This window comes from Pseudophryne corroboree, chromosome 1 (genome assembly GCF_028390025.1).
Source record: "Pseudophryne corroboree isolate aPseCor3 chromosome 1, aPseCor3.hap2, whole genome shotgun sequence".
NCBI classification, from domain to species: Eukaryota; Metazoa; Chordata; class Amphibia; order Anura; family Myobatrachidae; genus Pseudophryne; species Pseudophryne corroboree.
This window is the reverse complement of record NC_086444.1, coordinates 1083382728-1083394810: the sequence shown is the minus strand read 5'-3', so window position 1 is coordinate 1083394810 and position 12083 is coordinate 1083382728. Positions and strand designations below refer to the sequence as shown.

Here is a 12083-nt window from a genome sequence, read left to right as displayed (position 1 = left end):
CCCAAACGGGCGGGAGAGTGCGGATGACTCTGCAGCACCGAATGAGAGAACTCCAGGTCCTCCTCAGTCAGGGTGTGTCCCTGACCAAGTAGCAGCTCGGCAAAGTTGTAAAGCCGAGACCCCTCGGGCAGCCGCCCAAGATGAGCCCACTTCCTTGTGGAATGGGCTTTTACTGATTTTGGCTGTGGCAAGCCTGCCACAGAATGTGCAAGCTGAATTGTACTACAAATCCAGCGAGCAATCGTCTGCTTAGAAGCAGGAACACCCATCTTGTTGGGTGCATACAGGCTAAACAGCGAGTCAGATTTTCTGACTCCAGTCGTCCTGGAAACATATATTTTCAGGGCCCTGACAACGTCAAGTAACTTGGAGTCCTCCAAGTCCCTAGTAGCCGCAGGTACCACAATAGGTTGGTTCATGTGAAAAACAGAAAACACCTTAAGGAGAAATTGAGGACGAGTCCTCAATTCTGCCCTGTCAGAATGAAAAATTAAGTAAGGGCTTTTATATGATAAAGCCGCCCATTCTGACACACGCCTGGCTGAAGCCAGGGCTAATAGAATCTTCACCTTCCATGTGAAATATTTTAATTCCACAGTGGTGAGTGGATCAAACCAATGTGACTTTAGGAAACTCAAAACAACATTGAGATCCCAAGGTGCCACTGGGGGCACAAAAGGAGGCTGTATATGCAGTACCCCTTTTACAAACGTCTGAACTTCAGGCACTGAAGCCAGTTCTTTCTGGTAGAAATTTGACAGGGTCGAAATTTGAACCTTAATGGACCCTAATTTTAGGCCCATAGACAGTCCTGTTTTCAGGAAATGTAGGAAACGACCCAGTTGGAATTCCTCTGTAGGGACCTTCTTGGCCTCACACCACGCAACATATTTTCGCCAAATGCGGTGAAAATGTTTTGCGGTTACATCCTTCCTGGCTTCGACCAGGGTAGGGATGACTTCATCTGGAATGCCCTTTCAGGATCCGGTGTTCAACTGCCATGCCGTCAAACGCAGCCGCGGTAAGTCTTGGAACAGACAAGGCCCCTGCTGGAGCAGGTCCTTTCTTAAAGGTAGAGGCCACGGTTCTTCCGTGAGCATCTCTTGAAGTTCCGGGTACCAAGTCCTTCTTGACCCATCCGGAACCACGAGTATCGTTCTTACTCATCTCCTTCTTATGATTCTCAGTACTTTTGGGTATGAGATGCATAGGAGGGAACACATACCCTGACTGGTACACCCACAGTGTTACCAGAGCGTCCACCGCTATTGCCTGAGGGTCCCTTGACCTGGCGCAATATTAGTCTAGTTTTTTGTTCAGGCGGGACGCCATCATGTCCACCTTTGGTTTTTCCCAACGGTTTACAATCATGTGGAAGACTTCCCGCTGAAGTCCCCACTCTCCCGGGTGGAGGTTATGCCTGCTGAGGAAGTTTGCTTCCCAGTTTTCCACTCCCGGAATTAACACTGCTGAGAGTGTTATCACATGATTTTTCGCCCAGCGAAGAATCCTTGCAGTTTCTGCCATTGCCCTCCTGCTTCATGTGCCGCCCTGTCTGTTTACGTGGGCGACTGCCGTGATGTTGTCCCACTGGATCAATACCGGCTGACCTTGAAGCAGAGGTCTTGCTACGCTTAGAGCCTTGTAAATTGCCCTTAGCTCCAGTATATTTATGTGGAGAGAAGTCTCCAGACTTGATCACACTCCCTGGAAATTTTTTCCTTGTGTGACTGCTCCCCAGCCACTCAGGCTGGCATCCGTGGTCACCAGGACCCAGTCCTGAATGTCGAATCTGCGGCCCTTTCATAGATGAGCACTCTGCAGCCACCGCAGAAGAAAACACCCTTGTCCTTGGAGACAGGGTTATCCGCTGATGCATCTGAAGATGCGATCCGGACCATTTTCCCAGCAGATTCCACTGAAAGGTTCTTGCGTGAAATCTACCGAATGGGATCGCTTTGTAAGAAACCACCATTTTTCACAGGACCCTTGTGCAATGATGCACTGATACTTTTCCTGGTTTTAGGAGGTTCCTGACTAGCTCGGATAACTCCCTGGTCGTCTTCTCCGGGAGAAAACATCCTTTTCTGGACTGTGTCCAGAATCATTCCTAGGAACATTAGACGTGTCGTCGGAAAAAGCTGCGATTTTGGAATATTTAGAATCCACTCGTGCTGTCGTAGAACTACTTGAGATAGTGCTACTCCGACCGCCAACTGTTCTCTGGACCTTGCCCTTATCAGGAAAGCGTCCATATTTCTTTTAGGAAGAATCATCATTTCGGCCATTACCATGGTAAAGACCCGGGGTGCCGTGGACAATCCAAACGGCAGCGTCTGAACTGATAGTGACAGTTCTGTACCACGAACCTGAGATACCCTTGGTGAGAAGGGTAAAATTTGGACATGTAGGTAAGCGTCCCTGATATCCAGTGACACCATATCGTCCTGGTTCGCTATCACTGCTCTGAGTGACTCCATCTTGATTTGAACCCTTGTATGTAATTGTTCAAATCTTTTAGATCTCACCGAGCCGTTTGGCTTCAGTACCACAATATAGTGTGGAATAATACCCCTTCCCTTGTTGTAGGAGGGGTACTTTGATTATCACCTGCTGGGAATACAGCCTGTGAATTTTTTTCCAATACTGCCTCCCTGTCGGAGGGAGACGTTGGTAAAGCAGACTTCAGGAACTTGTGAGGGGAAGACGTCTCGAATTTCCAATGTACACCTGGGATACTACGTGTAGGATCCAGGAGTCCACTTGCGAGTGAGCCCACTGCGTGCTGAAACTCTTGAGATGACCCCCCACCGCACCTGAGTCCGCTTGTATGGCCCCAGCGTCATGCTGCGGACTTGGCAGAAGCTGTGGAGGACTTCTGTTCCTGGGAATGGGCTGCCTGCTGCAGTCTTCTTCCCTTTCCTCTAACCCTGGGCAGATATGACTGGCCTTTTGCCCTCCTGCCTTTATGGGTACGAAAGGACTGAGACTGAAAAGACTGTGTCCTTTTCTGCTGAGATGTGACTTGGGGTAACAAAAGTGGATTTTCCAGCTGTTGCCATGGCCACCAGGTCCGATGGACCGCCCCTTTATACGGCAATACTTCCATGTGCCGTCTGGAATCTGCATCACCTGACCACTGTCGTGTCTATAAACATCGTCTGGCAGATATGGACATCACATCTACTCTTGATGCCAGAATGCAAATATCCCTCTGCGCATCTCGCATATATAGAAATGCATCCTTAAAATGCTCTATAGTCAATAAAATATTGTTCCTGTCAAGGGTATCAATATTTTCAGTCAGGAAATCCAACCAAGCCCCCTCAGCGCTGCACATCCAGGCTGAGGCGATTGCTGGTCGTAGTATAACACCAGTATGTGTGTATATACTTTTTAGGATATTTTTCAGCTTCCTATCAGCTGGCTCTTTGAGGGCGGCCGTATCTGGAGACGGTAACGCCACTTGTTTTTATAAGCGTGTGAGCACCTTATCCACCCTAAGGTGTGTTTCCCAACTCGCCCTCACTTCTGGCGGGAAAGGGTATACCTCCAATAATTTTCTATCGGAGGAAACCCACGTATCATCACACACTTTAATTTATCTGATTCAGGAAAAACTACAAGTAGATTATTCCCACCCTACATAATACCCTTATTTGTGGTACTTGTAGTATCAGAAATATGTAACACCTCCTTCATTGCCCTTAACATGTAACGTGTGGCCCTAAAGGAAAATACGTTTGTTTCTTCACCGTCGACACTGAAGTCAGTGTCCGTGTCTGTGTCTGTGTCTGTGTCGACCAACTGAGGTAAATGGGCGTTTTTACAAGCCCCTGACGGTGTCTGAGACGCCTGGACAGGTACTAATTTGTTTGCCGGCCGTCTCATGTCGTCAACCGACCTTGCATCGTGTTGACATTATCACGTAATTCCTAAATAAGCCATCCATTCCGGTGTCGACTCCCTAGAGAGTGACATCACCAATACAGGCAATTTGCTCCGCCTCCTCACCAACATCGTCCTCCTACATGTCGACACACACGTACCGACACACAGCACACACACAGGGAATGCTCTGATAGAGGACAGGACCCCACTAGCCCTTTGGGGAGACAGAGGGAGAGTTTGCCAGCACACACCAAAAACGCTATAATTATACAGGGACAACCCCTTATACAAGTGTTTTCCCTTATAGCATTTTCACATATGTAATCATATCGCCAAATAAGTGCCCCCCCTCTCTGTTTTAACCCTGTTTCTGTAGTGCAGTGCAGGGGAGAGCCTGGGAGCCTTCCTCACAGCAGAGCTGAGCAGGAAAATGGCGCCGTGTGCTGACAATAGGCCCCGCCCCCTAAAACGGCGGGCTCTTCTCCCGGAGTTTGTGAGATCTGGCAGGGGTTAAATACATCCATATAGCCTCAAGGGCTATATGTGATGTATTTTAGCCATAAAAAAGGTATAATACATTGCTGCCCAGGGCGCCCCCCCCAGCGCCCTGCACCCTCAGTGACCGCTGGTATGAAGTGTGCTGACAACAATGGCGCACAGCTGCAGTGCTGTGCGCTACCTTATGAAGACTGAAAGTCTTCTGCCGCCTGTTTCTGGACCTCTGGACCTCTTCAACTTCGGCATCTGCAAGGGGTGTCGGCGACACGGCTCCGGGACGAACCCCAGGGTGAGACCTGTGTTTTGACTCCCTCTGGAGCTAATGGTGTCCAGTAGCCTAAGAAGCAAATCCATCCTGCACGCAGGTGAGTTTACTTCTCTCCCCTAAGTCCCTCGTAGCAGTGAGCCTGTTGCCAGCAGGACTCACTGAAAATAAAAAACCTAACTTAAACTTTTATTCTAAGCAGCTCAGGAGAGCCACCTAGATTGCACCCTTCTCGGCCAGGCACAAAGATCTAACTGAGGCTTGGAGGAGGGTCATAGGGGGAGGAGCCAGTGCACACCACCTGATCCTAAAGCTTTTATTATTGTGCCCTGTCTCCTGCGGAGCCGCTAAACCCCATGGTCCTGACGGAGTCCCCAGCATCCACTTAGGACGTTAGAGAAATTAAGTTTCTCACTTGGAAAACAATTTTTCTCCTAGCCTTAGCTTCGGCAAGGCGTGTTTCAGATTTGGGTGCCTTGTCATGCAAGCCACCGTATTTGGTGTTTCATGATGACAGAGCGGAACTTCAGACGAATCCCGCTTTCTTGCCAAAGGTAGTGTCATCTTTTCACATCAATCAACCAATAGTAGTTCCTGTCTTAACAGAAGATTCTGGAACTTTGGATGTGGTACGCGCACTACGCGTTTATGTATCTCGAACGTCTACAGTTCGAAAGACAGATACGTTGTTTGTTCTCTATGATGCTGCCAAGATGGGTTGGCCAGCTTCTAAGCAGACCTTATCCAGATGGATTAAACTGACCATACGTCAAGCTTACCTTCATGCTAGGTTACAGCCGCCTACATCAGTAACAGCTCATTCCACACGTTCTGTGGGAACGTCATGGGCAGCTGGTCGTGGGGCTTCTACGACGCAGCTTTGCCGTGCGGCTACATGGTCATCAGTGCACACGTTTGTGCGCTTTTACAAGTTTGATACGTTTGCGGCATCAGCATCTAGCTTTGACCGCCTAGTGTTACAGGTGCCAATCAGCTCTCCCGCCCACGGGGGAAGCTTTGGTACGGTCCCAAGAGTACTCCAGTGACCCCTAGTGGATGAAGAAGAAAATAGGATTTTGGTACTTACCAGGTAAATCCTTTTCTTTGAATCCATAGGGGGCACTGGACGCCCAGCCAGAGCAGTTTTACCTGGTTTGTGGTAAGTTCAGTGGATCTTATGGTAACACATTCTCACCGACTGGTTCAAATTTTCAAGTTCAATCGGTTATGGTATCAAATGTTTAGTTCTCAGTAACGTTATGTGTCAACTTTATTGTTGTCCGTTATGTTATATGTAATTCTCCATTGTTCATCCTCTCTATCGCTCCTGTTCGGCTCGGTAAAAAAACACTGAGGTACTCTGGGAATATGGAGGAGAGGAGAGTTACTAAATTTAAATATTCAGTGCCTTGTTCTGCTAAAGCCGTCCATATCCCAAGAGTACTCCAGTGCCCCCTATGGATTCAAAGAAAAGGATTTACCTGGTAAGTACCAAAATCCTATTTTTACTGTGACGCTTTTAAGCTTTCTTCAAATACCAGCAAGAGCAAAAGGCATGAAATATTTATGCATTCTGGATTTAGCGAGGGTGGCATTCTTTTAGAATTATCTCTGTTTAATTAGCATTTTACAGAGAATTTAATGTGAATAAGACTAGAGGGAACCAAACTTTAACATAAACTTACAGCTGGTTGTTTGTGTAAATCCAACAACTCCCGAACGTGACTTCTCAACATATTCTGACATTTCCACATTTCATTTAGTGCCCTGTGTTTTGACAAAACCAACAATCAATCATCAATAAAAACAGTTAGCTATCAAAGATATCGGAAAGCAAAGAAATTAAGCATGGTATCCAATTGAATGCGGTCATTTACGGCACATAAAAAGTGAGCTAAATTAGCGCAATAGTATAATCAGACTATTCAATTATACCTCATTTTCATCTTGCAGTAAATGACCCATTTTCGGTCGATAACAATTGGGATCTGGGACAAGTTCCCAGACCCATGTGTTATTGCGCAAAAACAGGTCTCGGGCGTCTGTTTATCGCGGAATATGATTTAGGTACCTGGGGCACCCAAAGCATAATCCCCGAAAAGTGCCACTTATTGGGGCTAATTAGATGGCCCCAGGCTGATCCATTAGCTGCAGCAAATAACCGCAGCTAATTGGATACCGGCCTTCACTAATTTCGCAACCCAACAAAAGCTGTGAAATGGAATCCTAATAATGTACAACAAAACCGCTAAAGATATAAGAATTCAAAACATGACTTTTAAAAGGTCAGGAACACATGTAAATACTGATTTTACGGATTATATACAATTGTTTAACAAAAAAAGAAGAACGGATTTATTTCTTTTTTGTAAACAATGTGGGTAGAATAAGAACAATTTTTTTTATACTACTGAAGTCTTCTGGGTACCCAAGTCATAAGAGGTGTTTAGAGTAATACAAAATTCTACATAACACTAAAATCCCGTAACAGTTTCCAGAATGGGGCATACTCACTTTACAGCATTGGGATCCAAACTAGCATACAAATAATAGAGACACTTCATTCTTTCTTCTGTTTCTAAATTGTGAGGAACAATGAATTGGGCAAAAATCTTCTCTACAAGTAACCTAAAAGGGAAAGAGGCAAAGTGTTATTATAGCGATTACTTCAATAAATCAGTCTAGTCAAATAGGAGTATTTAAACTCCATGAAATAACACAAAAAAACAAAACAGTTTATTTATACTAGTCGTCAAGAACAAGTAAACTACACAAATAATCGGCATTTTCAGCCATACAATTTACCAGGCATGATACAGTTCAAAACAAACCTCCGTAAAATAACAGAAGATACGTACTTGTCATCAATGCTGTTTTGGTAATATATATGTAGCAGTTTGTCCTTTATCCAGCTCACTTTGTCTGCAGCTTCCTTCCCGGCTTCTGCATGCAGGCAATATTTTTTGTAGAGCTGAGCAAGACCCATCATAGCTTCTTTCCTTACTCTCCACTACAGGCACAGGAAAAGGGATATGTTACATATGCTTTGTGTTTCACATAAATGCCCTGTACAGTGAATTAGACTGCATGGTAGTGTGCATATAAAATACATATAAGAAAATAGATTTTTATTGTTCCACAATTTAAAATTGTGTTTTTAAATGTAAAACTTGCTACCCAAGTAAATGAAATAAACTGAGTTTAAACTAAAGGGCTAGATACCTAGGGTCCATAGAGGAAAAAAACAAATCTGTTTCACAAACTGGGTGCTATAGCACCCAGGAGTGCCACACTCTCAGAGTGCTCTCAAATTAAAATGATTTGGACAAGCATGTTTTTGACAGGCCAGATGCTGAATGCCTGCCAGCCCTCACAGATGGTGCACTACTACTTGTGTGAGTCCGTGCTGCCTACCACCTCAACTTATTTTATTTATTAACAGTTTCTTATATATACCGTTGCGCTTTACAACTTTCCCTCCAATCTCCTACTTCTCAGCAACACAAGTATAAAAAAGGGTAATGGGCACAGATGATTTACATTCTCTTCCAAGCGGAACACACTAAGGGTGAGAGAGGTTCCTGCACAGTATACAGACTCTGGTCCACCCCCTTCCACCTCTATCACATTCTGTGTGTGTTTCCCTGTCACCCACTTTGTATTAGGTCATCTATCATTTTGAATGTGTATGTGTCCCCGTCTCCCCATAAGCGACTCTCGGTTGAAGCCCTTTAAAACGTCAACAAATCACAGCCCTCATGTCCTCCTCCTCACAACCTAACATCTGCAAGAGAGGCACCTAACCGCACCACGCTTGCATTGGTCCCATGTGCACACTTATACCATAATAAAATAAGAATTTACTCACCGGTAATTCTATTTCTCGTAGTCCGTAGTGGATGCTGGGAACTCCGTAAGGACCATGGGGAATAGCGGGCTCCGAAGGAGGCTGGGCACTCTAGAAAGATCTTAGACTACCTGGTGTGCACTGGCTCCTCCCACTATGACCCTCCTCCAAGCCTCAGTTAGGTACTGTGCCCGGACGAGCGTACACAATAAGGAAGGATTTTGAATCCCGGGTAAGACTCATACCAGCCACACCAATCACACCGTACAACTCGTGATATGAAACACAGTTAACAGTATGAAACAATAGAGCCTCTCAACAGATGGCTCAACAATAACCCGATTTAGTTAACCATAACTATGTACAAGTATTGCAGATAAACCGCACTTGGGATGGGCGCCCAGCATCCACTACGGACTACGAGAAATAGAATTACCGGTGAGTAAATTCTTATTTTCTCTAACGTCCTAGTGGATGCTGGGAACTCCGTAAGGACCATGGGGATTATACCAAAGCTCCCAAACGGGCGGGAGAGTGCGGATGACTCTGCAGCACTGAATGAGAGAACTCCAGGTCCTCCTCAGCCAGGGTATCAAATTTGTAGAATTTTTGCAAACGTGTTTGCCCCTGACCAAGTAGCTGCTCGGCAAAGTTGTAAAGCCGAGACCTCTCGGGCAGCCGCCCAAGATGAGCCCACCTTCCTTGTGGAATGGGCATTGACAGATTTTGGCTGTGGCAGGCCTGCCACAGTATGTGCAAGCTGAATTGTACTACAAATCCAACGAGCAATAGTCTGCTTAGAAGCAGGAGCACCCAGCTTGTTAGGTGCATATAGGATAAACAGCGAGTCAGATTTTCTGACTCTAGTTGTTCTGGAAACATATATTTTCAGTGCCCTGACAACGTCTAGCAACTTGGAGTCCTCCAAGTCCCTAGTAGCCTAGGCACCACAATAGGCTGGTTCAGGTGAAACGCTGACACCACCTTTGGGAGAAACTTGGGACGAGTCCTCAATTCTGCCCTATCCATATGGAAAATCAAATAAGGGCTTTTACAAGACAAAGCCGCCAACTTTGATACTCGCCTGGCAGAAGCCAAGGCCAATAACATAACCACCTTCCACGTGAGATATTTCAAATCCACGGTTTTTAGTGGTTCAAACCAATGTGATTTTAAGAAACTCAACACCACGTTGAGATCCCAAGGTGCCACAGGAGGCACAAACGGGGGCTGACTCTGCAGCACTCCTTTTATAAATGTCTGAACTTCAGGTACTGAAGCTAGTTCTTTTTGAAAGAAAATCGACAGAGCCGAGATCTGTACCTTAATGGAACCCAATTTAAGGCCCATAGTCACTCCTGCTTGCAGGAAATGCAGAAATCGACCTAGTTGAAATTCCTCTGTTGGGGCCCTTTCGGCCTCACACCATGCAACATATTTTCGCCATATGCGGTGATAATGAGTTGCTGTAACCTCTTTCCTGGCTTTAGTAAGCGTAGGAATGACTTCCTCCGGAATGCCCTTTTCCTTCAGGATCCGGCGTTCAACCGCCATGCCGACAAACGTAGCTGCGGTAAGTCTTGGAACAGACAGGGCCCCTGCTGCCGCAGGTCCTGTCTGAGTGGCAGAGGCCATGGGTCCTCTGATATAAATTCTTGAAGTTCTGGGTACCAAGCTCTTCTTGGCCATCCACGAGTATCGTTCTTACTCCTCGCCTTCTTATTATTCTCAGTACCTTTGGTATGAGAGGCAGAGGGGAGAACACATAAACCGACTGGTACACCCACGGTGTTACCAGAGCGTCCATAGCTATCGCCTGAGGGTCCCTTGACCCGGTGCAATATCTTTTATAGCTTTTTGTTGAGGCGGGACGCCATCATGTCCACCTGTGGCCTTTCCCAATGGTGTACAATCCTATTGGAAGACTTCTGGAGGAAGTCCCCATTCTCCCGGGTGGAGGTCGTGTCTGTTGAGAAGATCTGCTTCCCAGTTGTCCACTCCGGGAATGAACACTGCTGACAGTGCTAACACATGATTTTCCGCCTATCGGAGAATCCTTGTGGCTTCTACCATCGCCATCCAGCTTCTTGTGCCTCCCTGTTGGTTTACATGGGCGACTGCCGTGATGTTGTCTGATTGGATCAGTACCGGCTGGTTTTGAAGCAGAGGCCTTGCCGGCCTCAGGGCATTGTAAATGGCCCTCAGGTCCAGAATATTTATGTGTAGGGAAATAACCTGACTTGACCAAAGTCCCTGGAAATTTCTTCCCTGTGTGACTGCCTCCCAGCCTCAAAGGCTGGAATCCATGGTCACTAGGACCTAGTCCTGTATGCCGAACCTGCGGCCCTCTTGAAGATGGGCACTCTGCAGCCACCACAGTAGAGATACCCTGGTCCTTGGAGACAGGGTTATCAGCCTATGCATCGGAAGATGCGATCCGGACCACTTGTCCAACAGGTCCCTCTGAAAAGTTCTTGTATGGAACCTGCCTAATGGGATTGCTTCGTAGGAAGCTACCATTTTTCCCAGGACTCGCGTGCAATGATGCACCACTACCTATTTTGGCTTCAGGAGGTCTCTGACTAGAGATGACAACTCCTTGGCTTTCTCCTCCGGGAGAAACACTATTTCTGGTTTATGTCCAGAACCATCCCCAGGAACAGTAGACGTGTCATAGGAACCAGCTGTGACTTTGGACTGTTTAGAATCCAACCATGCTGTTGTAGCACTTTCCAAAATAGTGCTACCCCGACTACCAACTGCTCCTTGGACTTCGCCCTTATAACGAGATTGTCCAAGTACGGGATAACTACAACTCCCTTTTTTTTGAAGGAGTATCAACATTTCGGCCATTACCTTGATAAAACACCCTCGGTGCCATGTACAGTCCAAACGGCAGTGTCTGGACTTGGTAATGGTAATCCTGTACCACAAATCTGAGGTACTCCTGGCGAGGATGGTAAATGGGGACATGCAGGTAAGCATGCTTGATGTCCCAGGATACCATGTAATCCCCCTCGTCCAGGCTTGGAATAACCGCCCTGAGCGATTCCATCTTGAACTTGAATTTTTGTGTTCAAGGATTTTAAATATAAAATGGGTCACACCGAACCATGCGGTTTCGGTACCCCAACCCGTGTGGAATAGTAACCCCGTCCTTGTTGAAGTAGGGGCACCTTGAGTATTACCTGCTGGGAATACCGCTTATTAATTGCCTCTCGCACAGCCTCCCTGCCTGAGGGAGTTGTCAGCAAGGCATATTTTAGGAAACGGCTGGGGGGAGACATCTCGAATTCCAGCTTGTACCCCTGAAATACTACTTGAAAGAAACAGGGATCCACCTGTGAGCGAGCCCACTAATTGCTGAAATTTTTGAGACGGCCCCCCACCGTACCTGGCTACACCTGTGGAGCACCCGCGTCATGGTGTGGCCTCACAGGAGGCGGGGGAAGAATCTTGATTCTGGGAACAGGCTGACTGGTGCAGCTTTTTTCCCTCTACCCTTGTCTCTGTACAGAAAGGAAGCGCCATTTGTTTCTGAAGCCGAAAGGACTGTACCTTTGTCTGTGAGGAAACCTGAGG

The 12083-nt window shown here is 46.6% G+C and overlaps 1 protein-coding gene across 4 annotated transcripts in view; it reads right to left on the bottom strand.

The window, feature by feature from the left end:
* The window catches only part of PDS5A (PDS5 cohesin associated factor A), a 351976-nt gene that overhangs the window by 128379 nt on the left and 211514 nt on the right, over positions 1–12083 (bottom strand). For all 4 annotated transcript variants that reach the window (XM_063921117.1, XM_063921126.1, XM_063921146.1 and 1 more), the window contains exons 12-14: positions 7513–7664; positions 7169–7282; positions 6340–6421 (exon numbers count right to left, since the gene is read on the bottom strand). In XM_063921117.1, the coding sequence (XP_063777187.1) occupies positions 6340–6421; positions 7169–7282; positions 7513–7664 (348 nt within the window). The remainder of the gene's footprint in view (positions 1–6339; positions 6422–7168; positions 7283–7512; positions 7665–12083) is intronic.